The following is a 16,742-nucleotide window of genomic DNA, read 5'->3' as shown; positions in this document are numbered from 1 at the left end:
CAGCTGGTCGGCATCGATCTCCAGGGGCCGTTCCCACGATCCCACCGGGGCAACCGCTATATCCTCGTAGCGGTGGAATACTTCACCCGCTACCCCGTGGCGGTGGCCATCCCCGATAAAACGGCCCTGGTAGTGGCCCGGGCGTTCGTGGAACACTATGTACTTAAGCACGGGATCCCGGAGCGAGTCCTTACCGACCAGGGTAGCGAGTTCGAGGCCGAGTTGTTTCAGGCGCTGTGCCGGGAGTTCGGAATCCAGAAAGACCGAACCACGGCGTACCACCCCCAGGCGAACGGTATGGTTGAGCGTATGAATCAGACTCTGGCCGGAAAGCTCAAGCGTATGGCGGCCGCAAACCAACGGGATTGGGACGAACACCTCCCCTACGCCCATTTCGCCTACACCATCACGGTGCACACATCGACGGGACAAACCCCGTTCCTAATGATGTTTGGTCGTGAGTCTCGTCTACCCGCAGACTTGCTGTTCGGCATTCCTCCACCCCAAACGGAGGAAGGGAGTCGCCCCGTGGAACATCTGATGGAGACCCTACGAGGGGTCCGGGACCGGGCCTACCCGCAAGGGGAGGCCGCGCATCGGCGACAGGAACAGAGCACCCGACCCCGCGTGGAGCCCCCCCTTTTCTTGACAGGCACCAAGGTGTGGCTACACACCCCTCGCGTCGGGGCAGGACAGGTGGGGAAGCTGACCACCTACTGGCGAGGACCCTGGACCGTGGTACGGCAGATCTCTCCCTGGACGGTATTAATCCAGGGTGGAGAGAGGGGCCGAGAAACGGTGGTTAACGTCCGCCGCTTAAAACCATGGAGGGCAGCCCCGGCGGGGGAGAACCTCGCTGCCCGAGTACCGCGAAATCCCGGTGCCCCTGCGCCACCCGTGCTCGGGGGCCTCGCGCACTACATGGGCCCCGCCGGGCCCCCAGCCCCGAGGCGTCCCGGCCCCGCCAGAGGACGGCGGGGACGCCGCCCCTTAAACCCCGCTGCCACGGAGTTTGTCCCCCAGCCCCCAGGTGCCGAGGGACAGGAGCCACTGGAGTGGACAAGGAGACCGCTGCAGGAAACCCCGAGGACGGAGCCACCCCCCACGAGGCCAGCCACGAGATCCGGGCGGATCCCCCGGACCCCGCAGCGTTACCTCGTGGGCGCGGCCCAGGCGAGGTGCTCCAGTCAACCCGGGACGGGGACTGGCACCTCGGGGGGCTATGTGATGCCGCCGCCACGGAGCCGATCGGCGGGCGGCCCACCTGCAATCTCGCCGCCCCGAGCGACGGGGCCGACGTTGCTCCACCCCACCACCTCCCCACCCCCACCCACCGGAACACACACGCACGCACTCCCCCCACCATTAGAGCGCGTGGGGAGACACCCTGGCCGACAGGTTTTCACCCAGAAGCCCTCGTAAAGGGTGTGGAAAGAGAGCGCAAGCGTGGGCGCGCTTGCTGTCGCGGTGGTCGTTACATAACAGACTGGTGTGGTTTTTGCGAGGGTGTGGAAAGAGAGTGGAAGCGTGGGTGCGCTCGCTGTTCTCGGTGGTCGCCGCGTGGGTGGAGCGGCGCCGCGTGGAGTGTGTGCGCTACAAACCGTCGGCTGCGGACTCACACGTTGCGAGCGGATACCCATCTCGCACGCATGCCCATCGCATAGCCCTTTGGTTAATCCAATTCCCCCAAGCACGAACGACGTCGCTTACCCTCCGACCTTTAACCCCCCTGTTACCCGCGCGTGATTGGTGCGTGGGACTGCGCGGGCGGGGAGGGTCGCGTTTGGGTGCCGGCGAAGCGCTAGCGGGCCCCAGGGCGGTCGAGTGTGATGTCTCACCGGCCGGAAACCCGGACTCGGGGGGGAACAGCACAGGGGGGGGAACAGGAGCCCGACGACCTTTCCCCGCCTGGGGAGGGGTGCGGCGGCGGCAGCTCCCACACTAGTGGAGAGTCTGGGCGCGTCGGTACTTCGCGGACAGGGTCGCAGGCAGGAGAGATCCCGGGGGCCGGCGACCCTAACATCATCAGTTATACTGCACGAGTCATCCATGCTAGGCGCTTACTTTTATATATACGTGCAAAATGTTAGTTCGTGCCCGAAAATACATTTAAACTAGGTTGTATTTCACTTCTTGTAAAAATTAAAAATCACGATCACTGAAGTATAAATTCGCCCCATGAGAAATTGTCGCCTATTCCGATATCGCGTTCACACTATGCTTTGCCGTAACAACCAGGAATTAAATATATTGCAGTGCAAGGTTATGGCGCCACATATCCAATGTTATATCTGGATCGGCTGCAGATGACATCAATGGTGAATATGATGTGGCATATATAGTTATTGCTTTTTTTCACGTGGGTACAGGTAAAAATGCGCTGGATCTCTCCATTTCACTCAATGAACGATGTCCGCGTGAACCGAGAGCGGGGCCGCTGCTGCATTCGGCAGCAGCAGACGGCCCCTCGCGTCACCGCGAGTCCCGAGCGCCCGGCTGCGACTCCAGCCCGGTCTACGCCGACGAGAAATCGGCGCGCAACGTCAAAACCCTGGACAAGTGCTCTATGTTTGAAGTTTCGTTTTGCGCTCCTGCTAACAATGGCACAAGCAGGTTCGGAGATGTGGGTGGCTCTGAAAAGAGCCTTTGTAATTAATGGTTGAGTCGAAGCTTCACTTGGAGCTCGTGTACTTGGTGACGGCCTTGGTGCCCTCAGACACGGCGTGCTTGGCCAGCTCGCCGGGGAGCAGCAGTCGCACAGCGGTCTGGATCTCCCGAGAGGTGATTGTGGAGCGCTTGTTGTAGTGCGCCAAGCGGGACGCCTCGGAAGCGATGCGCTCGAAGATGTCGTTGACGAACGAGTTCATGATGCTCATGGCCTTGGACGAGATGCCGGTATCGGGGTGCACCTGCTTCATCACCTTATAGATGTAAATTGCGTAGCTCTCCTTCCTGCGGTGGCGTCGCTTCTTGCCATCCTTGCGCGTAGCCTTGGTCACGGCCTTCTTGGAGCCCTTCTTGGGGGCAGGAACCTTCGCCGGCCCAGCGCTCTTTAATGCGGGAGGATCGGGCATGTCGCCGCGTACAGCTGTAGCACGTCAGAAAGGACGAGAACGAGTGTGCCTGTCGTACGCGCGTTGATCTCTTTTTATAGCAGGCGAGATGCAAATCAGAGGATCGTAGTGCGCGGCGCTGCGGAGTGGCTCTTTTAGTACCATCCCTCTCCATCAGCCTCCAATGAGAAACGCGGACGCGATGTTCACTTTAATATCGTTAATTTTTTTACTGCAAAAAAGACTTGTGAATATAACACAATGTAATGTACAAACATGTATATTAGTGAATTGCAGCCATGGCATTGCTTTTGTTTTAAAAAGGATGACAAGAAAACCCAATGCAGTATAGTGTTTTTGTTTTTAGCGTGGCTTTTTTGCTTCTTTTTTTGTTTCTCAACTCGTCTAATACAGCACGGGCGTTTTATGAAAGCAATTTGGAAAAATACATGCGCTCGGTGTGGAAAAATAACTTCGCTGTTGTGCTGTATTTTACGGGTGGAGATTAGCATTCTGGCGCGCTACGTCAATTAGGACGAGTGTGCTGTAAGATTGTGGCGCCAAATGTAATATCGTAATATCGGAATCGGCTGCAGCTGAAAATAATTCACGCAAAAATACCAGAAATGTGTACTGTATTAACTCGTTCAAGAATTGCGCCTTGTTAAATGTGACGTGTCTTGAATATTGTGATTTCTTTCATTCATTTGGAAGCAGATGAAGATTCGCTAACTCAACAAGCAAACGATCTCTGCGTGAACCTCAGTTCTCAGTTTCATTTATTTGGTAAAGCCCTGTGAGCCATTCGGCTCTTGAATCGAGTGCAACCGCAACACGCAAAAAACATGAACAAGAAAACATCGTAACCGAGCAGAGCGGCAGCAGACGGCACCTCGAGCCACCGCGCGTCCACGAGAAGAGCCCGGTTCACGCTCACGAGGAATTGGCGAGCAACAACCCATTAATAAAGTGTTTCTTTTGTGAACGGTTTGGTAACACTGGCGTGCAAGCAGTTTAGAAGAGGTGGGTGGCTCTGAAAAGAGCCTTTGGGTTGGTTTAGTGCGCGAGATAGACACTCAGCCTCCGAAGCCGTAGAGAGTGCGGCCCTGGCGCTTGAGGGCGTAGACCACGTCCATGGCGGTGACGGTCTTGCGCTTGGCGTGCTCCGTGTAGGTGACGGCGTCGCGGATGACGTTCTCAAGGAAGACCTTCAGGACGCCGCGGGTCTCTTCGTAGATGAGGCCCGAGATGCGCTTCACACCGCCGCGGCGAGCGAGGCGGCGGATGGCGGGCTTGGTGATTCCCTGGATGTTGTCGCGCAGCACCTTACGATGGCGTTTTGCGCCTCCCTTACCGAGCCCCTTACCGCCTTTCCCGCGTCCAGACATTCCGACTAACTCTGCTTATCCTGCTGACAAAGCTCGCGAGAGATGGCGCGCCCAGCCTGCAGCAGCCGCCTTTATACCCGGAGCGTGGTGACGTCACCGACCACCTCTGCCCTCCGCGATGGCTCCGCCTTAAACCTCTGACCTTTAACTCTGTGACGAAAAAAACCCTCTACCGTCGTCAATAACACTTCCTTGAAATGTATGAGACGTTTCGGGCAATGACCCTTCTTCGAAGCACTGTAATGATTTCGGCACACCCGCAGCGAACGCGAGAGGGACGCGATCTGTTGCAAGATTGCACGTGGAGTGATTAATCGATCTAAGGTCTTGTTTTCAACTAGAACAAGATCTAACTAATCGGCTTCCAACACAATGGTTGAGTGAACGTCACCAACTAGTCCCAAAGTAAGAAAGGCATTTAATAGGGTTTTTTCCCCTTTTTTTGCAACAAAGCTGAAACCTTATTACAATGATTCGTGTATGCAGTAACCACAATACCTGCAGTCAAAATGCAATCAAAAACATACTATGATAATATATATAAAAACATTTTAGTACTGGCAAAGAAGGTCTAATGATGAAGATAAGACATTGCAAAAACAATGCGATAATTACGAATGGAAATTATTTTTAATTGAGAAGTGTAGATGGTGGACCGCAATTTTACAAAACAAAAAAATAGTGAAAAGGCGCAACGAACGAAAGGAGGCGAATTGAGTTAAGTTGTCTGGAATCAATACATTTTTAGACTAAATACCATATTTGGCACCAGTAACATGATGACGGAATGAAGAGGTTCAACACATAATCAAAATTGGAGGTTCGTCAAGAATGCATCGATTTTGAATCTGGATTTAGATTAGAATCGGCAGCGAGAATGCGGACGTCGCTGAGATTACTCTGCACTCAGTTCGAGTGAGGGAGCTGCCACCTGCCTCGCCTGTTTATGATCCCTGCTTTCGGGCTCGATTACTCCCATCACATCAATGCTTAAAACACATCAAGTGGGTAAAATGTCAAGATAATTTGGCGAATGTACGTAACTTATCCAATCTACACAAATCCTCACGATTTAACTGCACCGTCGAGCTCCTTGATCAGGGCCGAGACACGGCGAGCAACCATCGCCACGCCGTAAATGGGTTTGACTTACAGAATATGGCACGCATAAAGCTTCAATGTAATACACTGTCAGGTGTTAACGATTAACTAATTGACGCGCAGCAACATATGGTTCACTTTTTGAACTAAGTGGGTGGATCTGAAAAGAGCCGTTGGGGTGGAGGGAATCGAGCATCGTCCGATCGGATTCACTTCTTTAGCGCGGACTTCTTGGGCTTGGCCACGGCCTTCTTGGGCTTGGCCACCTTGGGTTTGGTGGCCTTTGCCTTGACGGTCTTGGGCTTAGCGACCTTGGGCTTCGCAGCCTTGGGCTTGGCTGGGCTCTTTGCCGCCTTCTTGGGCTTAACAGCCGACTTCACCTTTTTGGGGCTCTTGGCAGCCGCGGACTTCTTTGCTTTCTTAGGAGACTTCTTGGGCGCGGTCTTCTTGGCTGCCGCGGGCTTCTTCACCTTCTTGGCTGCAGCGGGCTTTTTAGCCGCGGGCTTTGCCGTTGACGATTTGGGCTTAGCCTTTGCGGCAGCCTTTTCCTTCTTGTTGAGTTTGAAAGAGCCAGACGCGCCGCTGCCCTTCACTTGCGCCACGGCATCTTTGGCCACAAGCTTCTTGATGGCTAACTTCAAGCGGGCATTGTTCTTCTCCACGTCGTATCCTCCGGCAGCGAGCGACTTTTTGAGCGCAGGAAGAGACACGCCGTTCCTCTCCTTGCTGCTGGCGAGAGCCTTGAGGATGAGCTCGGACACGCTGGGGCCGACCTTCTTGGCCTTTGGAGCGGTGCGCTTCTTTTTGGGGCTTTTAAGCGCTGAAGTAGCCGCAGCTGGTGGTTGAGCAGGAGCAGTTTCCACCATGTCAAAACGTCGTTTTTATCGCCTGGCCTCTTTGAAATCAGCGCTCTCACAAATTCGTGACGAGCATCCTCCAGGCCCAAGGTTTATTATAGAAGCGGCGTAGAGTATGTGCGGACGTCGCTGAGATCACCCAGCACTCAGCTCCGGTGAATGAGCTGCCACCATACTCGCCTTGTCAATCACCCCTGCCTTTGGGCTCGATTCCCGTAACGTTCATACTTAAATGCATCTAGTTGATAAATTACCACGAATATAATTTCTTTAATGTACGTAACTTATGCAATCTACGGCAATGTTCACGATTTAAATTCTAATTCAAAACAAGTGAACAACCAACAGTTGGGAGAAATTGTTCGGTCAGGGCAAGATACGATGATTGTCTTCACTATTTAAAACGCACTCGAATTTTTTGCAAGACAAAATGCTTCAACAGACTACTCATATTTAAGTCCAGCTAAATATTTTCAATTTAAATGTTGGCTCGCGCGCACGCGATTCCTACTCTCGCGCTATGGTGAGGACTGCGCGTCATGTCAACCATCCCCTGTCACCGAACTTTTAGATTTAACGTTTTAATCGTACTTTAAAATGAATAAATACATGGATTTTGAAATGGAACACAAACTGAAGCAAATTACTCAAAATTTACCGACATTAAACACGTAGTTTAACATATTACGTGGCAAGAGGTGAGTGGCTCATGATCGCTATGCACTGCAGAATGATTGTGTTAGGGTCGCCGGCCCCCGGGATCTCTCCTGCCTGCGACCCTGTCCGCGAAGTACCGACGCTCCCAGAGTCTCCACTAGTGTGGGAGCTGCCGCCGCCGCACTCCTCCCCTGGCGGGGAAAGGTCGTCGCGCTCCTGTTCCCCCCCTTGTGCCGTCCCCCCCCGAGTCCGGGTTTCCTGCCGGTGAGGCATCACCCTCGACCTCCCTGGGACCCGCTAGCGCTTCGCCGGCACCCAAACGCGACGCTCCCCGCCCGCGCCGTCCCACGCACCAATCACACGTGGGTAACAGGGGGTCAAAGGTCGGAGGGTAAGCGACGTCGTTCGTGCACACTCCGGTTATTGGGGGGATTGGATTAAACGGGTTTAAAGGGCTATGCGATGGGCATGCGTGCGAGATGGGTATCCGCTCGCAACGTGGGAGTCCGCAGCCGACGGTTGGTAGTGCACACACTCCACGCGGCGCCTCTCCACACACGCGGCGACCGCCGATAACAGCAAGCGCACCCACGCTTCCGCAAAAACCACACCAGTCCGTTATGTAACCGCCGACGATTTATTCCACCGCGTCGGCGAGCCCTTATTTAACCGAGTCAGTTGGGATCAGCGGGGCAGGACCAATCTATCTCTCGATAGTCGGCACTACACTCTACCTGTCCTCCCCTTTACCCTCTCCGGTTTTCCTCTTAAGCTAAGTCCCAACTCCCTCTCTCTCTCTCTCTCTTACTCAGGGATCGTCGTCACTGCCGGCTGGTCCTCGCGGCGCGTCTATACATCCCACGGACGTTCGCGCGGCTGGGCTCGGGAGTTGACGGGCCTGGGGTTGACTCGAGTAGCCAGAGAACCTTTTCCCCTCGCCCTGACCCGCTTTATTCTTTCTACATCAAAGGGGCTACCTAGTGCCGACTCGCGGGCCAATCAGCTCGCTGGGGTCACCCGCCAATCGGTAGGCCCATCTGTATCCCAGCATCCCCCGGGCCGTTGCTTTCAGCGACGTCCGCATCTAAATTTACCTGCTCAGCGGCCCTCCAGCCAGAGGGCGACCCTGCTTTCCCGCCGCTCGTGGCTCTGCCCTCCTACCTGCCTGCTGACCCGTGTGTGTTGTGTGTGCTTTCTACCCGCGGTGGCTCAGCAGCCCCGTCGTGACCATGTAATTACAACCAAAGTCACGGCGCCGCGGTGGGTGTTAGCGTCGGAGGAGACCGTCCAATTCCCTGGCCGCAGGAAACCGTGAAGATTATCCCTTTACGAGGGCTTCTGGGTGAAAACCTGTCGGCCAGGGTGTCTCCCCACGCGCTCTAATGGTGGGGGGAGTGCATGCGTGTGTGTTCCGGTGGGGGGGGGGTGGGGAGGTGGTGGGGTAGAGCAATGTCGGCCTCGCCGCTCGGGGCGGCGAGATCGCAGGTGGGCCACCCGCCGATCGGCTTCGTGGCGGCGGCATCACATAGCCCCCCGAGGTGCCAGTCCCCGTCCCGGGTTGACTGGAGCACCTCGCCTGGACCGCGCCCACGAGGTAGCGCTGCGGGGTCCGGGGGATCCGCCCGGATCTCGTGGCTGGCCTCGGGGGAGGTGGCTCCGTCCTCGGGGTTTCCTGCAGCGGTCTCCTTCTCCACTCCAGTGGCTCCTCCGGTCTCTCGGCACCTGGGGGCTGGGGGACAAACTCCGCGGCAGCGGGGTTTAAGGAGCGGCGTCCCCGCCGTCCTCTGGCGGGGCCGGGACGCTTCGGGGCTGGGGGCCCGGCGGGGCCCATGTAGTGCGCGAGGCCCCCGAGCACGGGTGGCGCAGGGGCACCGGGATTTCGCGGTACTCGGGCAGCGAGGTTCTCCCCCGCCGGGGCTGCCCTCCATGGTTTTAAGCGGCGGACGTTAACCACCGTTTCTCGGCCCCTCTCTCCACCCTGGATTAATACCGTCCAGGGAGAGATCTGCCGTACCACGGTCCAGGGTCCCCGCCAGTAGGTGGTCAGCTTCCCCACCTGTCCGGCCCCGACGCGAGGGGTGTGTAGCCACACCTTGGTGCCTGTCAAGAAAAGGGGGGGCTCCACGCGGGGTCGGGTGCTCTGTTCCTGTCGCCGATGCGCGGCCTCCCCTTGCGGGTAGGCCCGGTCCCGGACCCCTCGTAGGGTCTCCATCAGATGTTCCACGAGGCGACTCCCTTCCTCCGTTTGGGGTGGAGGAATGCCGAACAGCAAGTCTGCGGGTAGACGAGACTCACGACCAAACATCATTAGGAACGGGGTTTGTCCCGTCGATGTGTGCACCGTGGTGGCGTAGGCGAACAGGGCGTAGGGGAGGTGTTCGTCCCAATCCCGTTGGTTTGCGGCCGCCATACGCTTGAGCTTTCCGGCCAGAGTCTGATTCATACGTTCAACCATACCGTTCGCCTGGGGGTGGTACGCTGTGGTTCGGTCTTTCTGAATTCCGAACTCACGGCACAGCGCCTGAAACAACTCGGCCTCGAACTCGCTACCCTGGTCGGTAAGGACTCGCTCCGGGATCCCGTGCTTAAGTACATAGTGCTCCACGAACGCCCGGGCTACTACCAGGGCCGTTTTATCGGGGATAGCCACCGCCACGGGGTAGCGGGTGAAGTATTCCACCGCTACGAGGATATAGCGGTTGCCCCGGTGGGATCGTGGGAACGGCCCCTGGAGATCGATGCCGACCAGCTGGTTAGTCCGACTGACGCGGAACGACCTTAGGGGTACTTGGTATCGTGCCGGTTTCGGCCCGCACTGCTGACAAGCGCGGCAGCCCTGTACCCAGGCGGCCACATCTTGCGTCAATTTGGGCCAGAGATACTGGCGGCGCAGAGTCTCCCGAGTGCGCCGTTCCCCGTCATGGCCCCCGAGCGGGTGGTCGTGTACCAGCCGTAGCAGCTGGGGTCGCACCTGGGTGGGAACACAGATGCACCCCGGCTGGCCTGCCTCGGTTAACTCCCGTACCACCCCGTTCTGCACACATAACCGGGCATACAAACCGCTCCAGGGCCCTGGTAGGGTGCTTTTCCCCTCCCGCAGGGCCGCTTCCACCGCCGCCAGATCCGGATCCCGCTGCTGGGTCTGCCTCAGCTGCTCGTCGCTCAGGCCCGGGAAGGCGCAGCCGACGTCCTACTGGATCCGTCCGATCGGGGCGGGGTGGTCCGCTGGGTCCCGAGTCGTGGGCCCTGCGCTCGCCGGGCGGCCGACTGGGTCTGCGCCTCCACCTGTGGGGGTCTCTGTGGCGCATACCGCACTCTCTCTCGCCGGGGGGGGGTTAGGTTCAGCGGGTTCCCGGGGGTCCGTTGCCTGTCGGCAACGTCCCCCCGTGAAGCACGGGCAGGCCTCCTCCGCCCTCGTCTCGGCACACACCGCGGGTCGCCGTGATAATGCGTCCGCGTTTGCATGCGTCCGCCCCGCCTGGTATTCGATCTGCAGGTTGTACTCCTGCAGCTGCGCCAGTCATCGGGCCATCTGCCCCCGCGGTTCCTTGAAGGTGAGGAGGAACTGCAGAGCATAATGGTCCGTGCGCACTCGACATTTCCTGCCGTATAAATACGGCCGAAACTGTTTACACGCGAAGATCACAGCATACAATTCCTGACGGGTCACACAGTAGTTCAGCTCGGCCCCGCTCAGGGTCCGGCTGGCGTACGCAATCACCCGTTCCACCCCTTCCTGCACCTGCGACAACACCGCACCCAGCCCGCTGCTGCAGGCGTCGGTGTCCAAAATAAAGTCGGTGGTAAAATCGGGGAAAGCCAGTGTGGGGGTGTGTGTGAGGTGGTCTTTGAGGGTGATGAAGGCCGTCTGGCAGGCCTCCGTCCACTGATAGGGGTTCTTGGGGGAAGTGAGTTGGGTGAGGGGGCGTGCAATCTCGCTGAATCCCTTTACAAATCGACGGTAATAGGTGGCGAGCCCCAAGAATGACCTTATCTCCGACAGGTTTCTTGGCTGTGGCCAATCCACTACGGCGCGTACCTTGTCCGGATCGGTGCGCACCCCCGCCTCGCTGACGCGATGTCCGAGGTACCCCACCTCGCGCTGTGCGATGTAACACTTACGCGGCTTGAGCTTGAGATGAGCCGCTCGCAGTCGCTGGAACACCTCCCGTAACCTGGACCAGTGCTCAGACAGAGATCTACTGAACACGATCACATCATCCAGGTAAATCAGGCATTGCTCCCACTGCAAGCCCCGCATCACCAACTCCATCAGCCGCTGGACCGTCGCGGGCGCGTTGGTGAGCCCGAACGGGAGTACTCGAAACTCGAATAGCCCCATCGGGGTGGTGAATGCGGTTTTTGGCCGTTCCTCCTCCGTCATCTCCACCTGCCAGTACCCGGACGCGAGATCGAGGGTGGAAAAATACCGCACTCCGGCGAGGCTGTCAAAGGTGTCGTCGATGCGCGGTATGGGAAAGGCGTCGCCGAGGGTGACTGCGTTTAGTTTGCGGTAATCGACGCAAAACCGGGTTGACCCGTCCTTTTTTGTTACTAGCACCACCGGGGCAGACCAGGGGCTCGCCGAGGGCTGAATTATGTTATCGCGGAGCATGTCCCTGACCGCCTCTTTGATCTGGGCGCGTTCGGGTGCGCCCACGCGGTACGCGGGGAGTTTTATGGGTCGGGCGGCCCCGGTGTCGATTTGGTGCTTAACGAGATCTGTGCGACCCACGTCTGAATCGTGTTCGCTGAACACGTCGGCGTACTCCCGCAGTAACCCGCGTAGCTGATCGGCCTCTCCCTTGGGTAAATCTGCCCAAGGTACGTGTACCGCGTCAAGAAGGGGGACGACCTCGGCGTGGGGAGTCGGGCCGACTCGCCAGGCCAGCTCTTGTTGGTCCTCGGAGCGACCGGGGTCCTCCGCCCAGAGTGCGAATACCGAGTCGCTGGAGTGGCGCGCGTGTAGGGGGTGCACGGTGGCTACTGTGGTGCGCCGTCGTAATATTGCTGGGGTGCCGTGGGGGTTAAACACACGCATGAACAATCGGCCCCCATCGGCGTTTACCAACGTGGCTGACCCCACAACCCCGTATCGTTTTGCAACTCCGGGTGAGGAGTTAGCATTACCTCCCCCTATGGTCGGTGCGCGGGGTCGGTGGAGGGTGTCGCCACAGGCACCAGCATCTCGGCGAGCGGCCCGATGGTGACGGCCGTCGTCAGGGTAGCGGCCACAGGTGTGAAGCGGGGGCGATTCGGCTCCCGTCCCAGGAATGGAATCCGTTCCCCGCTGCCTTCCACGGTGGCGCACCGCTGTCGAGGCTGCACGTTGAGCCCCAGCTTTTCCAGGAGGTCGGTACCTGCGATACACTCGTGGCACAGCACACTCGAGATGTAGAACTCCTGAGTGCACACCTGGTTTCCGAGACGGACCTCGAGGGAGATCCTTCCCAGCAACCCCATCTCGGCTCCGCTCGCTGTGTGCAGCGCGCAATCTGGGGCCGGCAGGCGGCTCACGTCAACCCCGAGCACGCTGCAGTGCGCGGCGCTCACGAGTGAGGCTACGGCCCCCGTGTCCAGTAGGATCCGGGTGCGCTGCCCGTTCACCTGTCCTTCCACCAGTGACGTGGCCCCCGTGATTCCTGCCACCAGCTCCCATAGCCAGTCGCCCGTCCTCACCGCGTCCTTGGGTGTTGTGGCCGTGACCTGTGTGGGTGTCACTTGCTTACCATTATTATTATCGTCGTTTTGTTTCGGGACCTCGGTGATTGCACCCCTAGGTGGTCCACTCTCTAGGGGGCGTTGGCGTTTAACCCTTCGGTATATCTAGCGCGGGCGATCTGTGGGCAGTCTCTCATGAGATGCCCCTGACGGCCGCACATATAACACGCCCGGGTGGGGGGTGGCGGCTCCATAGTGGGCACCCTGCCCGCTCCCTCTCCCCCCAGTGCGCCGCTGCCCAGACTCTGCTTCTAATCGGGCTACCCTCCCAGCTAGCCCTCCCAACTCGGTCTGAATCGTCTCTACCGTAGTCTGCAGCGTAGTCATATGTGCCCGTACTTGGGTTACCTTGTTGTCCACTTGGGTTACTTTGTTGTCGATCCCCCCGATGCCCGCCTGTATCCCCGCTACCCATCCCGGGGTGGTCTCGCGGGATACCGGAGGCCCCCTTTCCCGACCCCCTACTATCCTGGCGAGCTCCTGTTCCTCCTCTTCCTCCTCGGTGGACAGACTTGCGATGGTGCGCTCCCGTCCCAGTCCTCGGAGCTGTGCACGTTCGCTAGAAATTCTTTCACATTTGCGCGCGCGCTCGACAAGGGCATCAAAGGGGAGGCGCGTACTGTTCACGTCTGGCTGCCACCACTCCGTGCGCGTTAAGTATCGCTGGATTTTCTCTGCGGCCAGCTCCTCAATCGCTTCCGTGGTGTACCTCGGGAGTGCGATCTTTGTTAGCTCACGCACATCCTCGGCATAATTGCGCAGGTCCTCGCCGGGTTGGCGACGGCGTGCCTCTAAGGCCGCTTTTGCCTCCTCCTCATCGCGCGTACCGAAGCGCAGATCAAGTCGGCGCATCAGCTCCTCTAGCTGTGTCTGCGCGCTTGCGGGTAGGGCTTCCACAAAATCGGCTGCCCGCCCATCCAGATTCATATTAAGTTGACGTAGCGTCTGCGCGTCCGTCCACCCATTAATTTCCTTAGCCCCTAGGACGTTGCGGGCAAATGCTTTCCACGAAGGTGTACCCCGGCCAGTGAATATATGCCTTATTTTCGCGTGGGGTAACGCGGGGGTTCGTACCGCTTCTGACGCCAAATTGTTAGGGTCGCCGGCCTCCGGGATCTCTCCTGCCTGCGACCCTGTCCGCGAAGTACCGACGCTCCCAGACTCTCCACTAGTGTGGGAGCTGCTGCCGCCGCACTCCTCCCCTGGCGGGGAAAGGTCGTCGCGCTCCTGTTCCCCCCCCTGTGCCGTCCCCCCCCATGTCCGGGTTTCCTGCCGTTGAGGCATCACCCTCGACCTCCCTGGGACCCGCTAGCGCTTCGCCGGCACCCAAACGCGACGCTCCCCGCCCGCGCCGTCCCACGCACCAATCACACTCGGGTAACAGGGGGTCAAAGGTCGGAGGGTAAGCGACGTCGTTCGTGCTCACTCCGGCGATTGGGGGGATTGGATTAAACGGGTTTAAAGGGCTATGCGATGGGCATGCGTGCGAGATGGGTATCCGCTCGCAACGTGGGAGTCCGCAGCCGACGGTTGGTAGCGCACACACTCCACGCGGCGCCGCTCCACACACGCGGCGACCGCCGATAACAGCAAGCGCACCCACGCTTCCACTCTCTTTCCACACCCGCGCAAAAACCACACCAGTCCGTTATGTAACCGCCGACGATTTATTCCACCGCGTCGGCGAGCCCTTATTTAACCGAGTCAGTCGGGATCAGCGGGGCAGGACCAATCTATCTCTCGATAGTCGGCACTACACTCTACCTGTCCTCCCCTTTACCCTCTCTGGTTTTCCTCTTAAGCTAAGTCCCAACTCCCTCTCTCTCTCTCTCTCTTACTCACGGTTCATCGTCACTGCTGGCTGGTCCTCGCGGCGCGTCTATACGTCCCACGGACGTTCGCGCGGCTGGGCTCGGGAGTTGACGGGCCTGGGGTTGACTCGAGTAGCCAGAGAACCTTTTCCCCTCGCCCTGACCCGCTTTATTCTTTCTACATCAAAGGGGCTACCTAGTGCCGACTCGCGGGCCAATCAGCTCGCTGGGATCACCCGCCAATCGGTAGGCCCATCTGTATCCCAGCATCCCCGGGGCCGTTGCTTTCAGCGACGTCCGCATCTAAATTTACCTGCTCAGCGGCCCTCCAGCCAGAGGGCGACCCTGCTTTCCCGCCGCTCGTGGCTCTGCCCTCCTACCTGCCTGCTGACCCGTGTGTGTTGTGTGTGCTTTCTACCCGCGGTGGCTCAGCAGCCCCGTCGTGACCATGTGATTACAACCAAAGTCACGGCGCCGCGGTGGGTGTTAGCGTCGGAGGAGACCGTCCAATTCCCTGGCCACAGGAAACCGTGAAGATTATCCCTTTACGAGGGCTTCTGGGTGAAAACCTGTTGGCCAGGGTGTCTCCCCACGCGCTCTAATGGTGGGGGGAGTGCGTGCGTGTGTGTTCCGGTGGGGGGGGGTGGGGAGGTGGTGGCGTGGAGCAATGTCGGCCTCGCCGCTCGGGGCGGCGAGATCGCAGGTGGGCCACCCGCCGATCGGCTCCGTGGCGGCGGCATCACAATTGCGCGCCTTGAACAAGGTCGAGGCACGGCGCGCAATCATCACCACTCACATTCAACTCAAGTGACTCTTCTTTTTTGGTTCTTTCGGTAAAGTCACGTAGAATGAGAATAAAATAATAAATTGATAAAATAAAATAACAATAATATTCTCACGACGTTTCGGCCACAACACAAGCGGCCTTCATCAGGTGAAGGGACGAGACTGTCTGGTAGGACAGCGCTGGAGTGAAAGAGCCACGTTCAGATCACGGCCTTTAAGCCTCAACTTTAGCACCACGGATAGCTACGGGCCCCGTTCAGACGGACGAGTTCGTCCATGGTCGGAACAGAGGAGGGGGAGAGAGACAGCTGCGAGGCGCTATTATACTCCATGTTGACAAACCATACCATTAACCGTGGTGTGAGTGCTTCTACCTCGCTGCCTCCGCATCCCCCCTGTGAGACGAAACTCTTGCCTGGCTCTCGGCCACCTCGGGTCATTCACACACACACTCCCAGACTCCTTGCACGGGAGCGCCCGTGCGCGCCGCTGCCCACACTCGGGTACGCGCAGCCACCCGCCCCTATTGGCCACCTCGTGCACGCGCTAAAAATAGCCTTATTAATAATCTCGTGCGTACCCGTGCGAGTCTACCGTCGCTCACCACGTACACGCGCAGAAAATAGACCAGCTGCGGCGCGGGCGCTGGCGTGGGTAAGGAGCTACTACGCAGCCTCATTCGCCCCCCCCCCACGCTCAATTTACTACGTAATATTCGCGCGTCAATCCCCGGCACACTACGGGCGATAATGCCTGCGCGTTAATTCCCGAGCGAACACGCGTGGGCGAGCGCAAACACGTGGGAAAATACGCACTCGCGCACAAACACAGGGCACAATGACGCAGGAACTTCGGTCGGGTGCGCGCACACTGGCCGCCTCAATAGAGTTATTTGCGCGCAAATCTTCGTTTTACGACTAGCGGACTCACACCGCCATGCGCTCTTCCCACACTCGCAGACACCACACGACAAGGTTATTGAACACTAACAGTTTATTCTCGGCGAGTCCGAGCATAATTATTACGTAGCCCGGAGTCAATATTAGTAGAATAACTAACCTGTTCCCGACGGTCTAAAACCCAATCTGTCCCGCCTATTTCGAATTAACCTCCCTAGGCTTTTACGCTTAAATCCCAACTCTCTCTTTCGTACTTGTGGTGCCACAGCAGCGAAGCCGCTCCGTCGGAGCCGTGCCTGCAACTGTGATGACGCAGCAGCGAAGCCGTCCTGCCGACGCCGTGGCCGCAACGCCGCCACCTCCGAGCGACGGGGCCGACACTGCTCTTCCCTCACCACCCCCCACACATGAACACACACACACACCCCCACATAGAGCGCCGAGGGGAGGTCACGTGGCCGACAGGTTT

The 16,742-nt window shown here is 58.4% G+C and overlaps 3 protein-coding genes across 3 annotated transcripts; all 3 read right to left on the bottom strand.

Moving 5' to 3' along the window:
* Nucleotides 1-2,306: 2,306 nt before the first annotated feature.
* Nucleotides 2,307-3,270, bottom strand: LOC142929528 (histone H2B type 1-P-like). Its single transcript, XM_076070951.1, has one exon. The coding sequence runs from the start codon at nucleotides 3,072-3,074 to the stop codon at nucleotides 2,673-2,675; it is 402 nt and encodes a 133-aa protein (XP_075927066.1). The 5' UTR covers nucleotides 3,075-3,270; the 3' UTR covers nucleotides 2,307-2,672.
* A 545-nt stretch (nucleotides 3,271-3,815) lies between these two features.
* Nucleotides 3,816-4,502, bottom strand: LOC142929530 (histone H4). Its single transcript, XM_076070953.1, has one exon. It carries the CDS (start codon nucleotides 4,439-4,441, stop codon nucleotides 4,130-4,132), a length of 312 nt encoding a protein of 103 aa, XP_075927068.1. The 5' UTR covers nucleotides 4,442-4,502; the 3' UTR covers nucleotides 3,816-4,129.
* A 1,190-nt stretch (nucleotides 4,503-5,692) lies between these two features.
* LOC142929525 (histone H1-like) lies at nucleotides 5,693-6,451 on the bottom strand. Its single transcript, XM_076070948.1, has one exon. It carries the CDS (start codon nucleotides 6,406-6,408, stop codon nucleotides 5,752-5,754), a length of 657 nt encoding a protein of 218 aa, XP_075927063.1. The 5' UTR covers nucleotides 6,409-6,451; the 3' UTR covers nucleotides 5,693-5,751.
* Nucleotides 6,452-16,742: the final 10,291 nt, after the last annotated feature.

This window comes from Petromyzon marinus, chromosome 31 (genome assembly GCF_048934315.1).
Source record: "Petromyzon marinus isolate PM22_M1 ecotype Great Lakes invasive population chromosome 31, UKy_Petmar_22M1.pri1.0, whole genome shotgun sequence".
NCBI lineage: Eukaryota > Metazoa > Chordata > Hyperoartia > Petromyzontiformes > Petromyzontidae > Petromyzon > Petromyzon marinus.
Note: the sequence above shows the minus strand (reverse complement) of the source record. Positions and strands in the feature narration are given on the sequence as shown.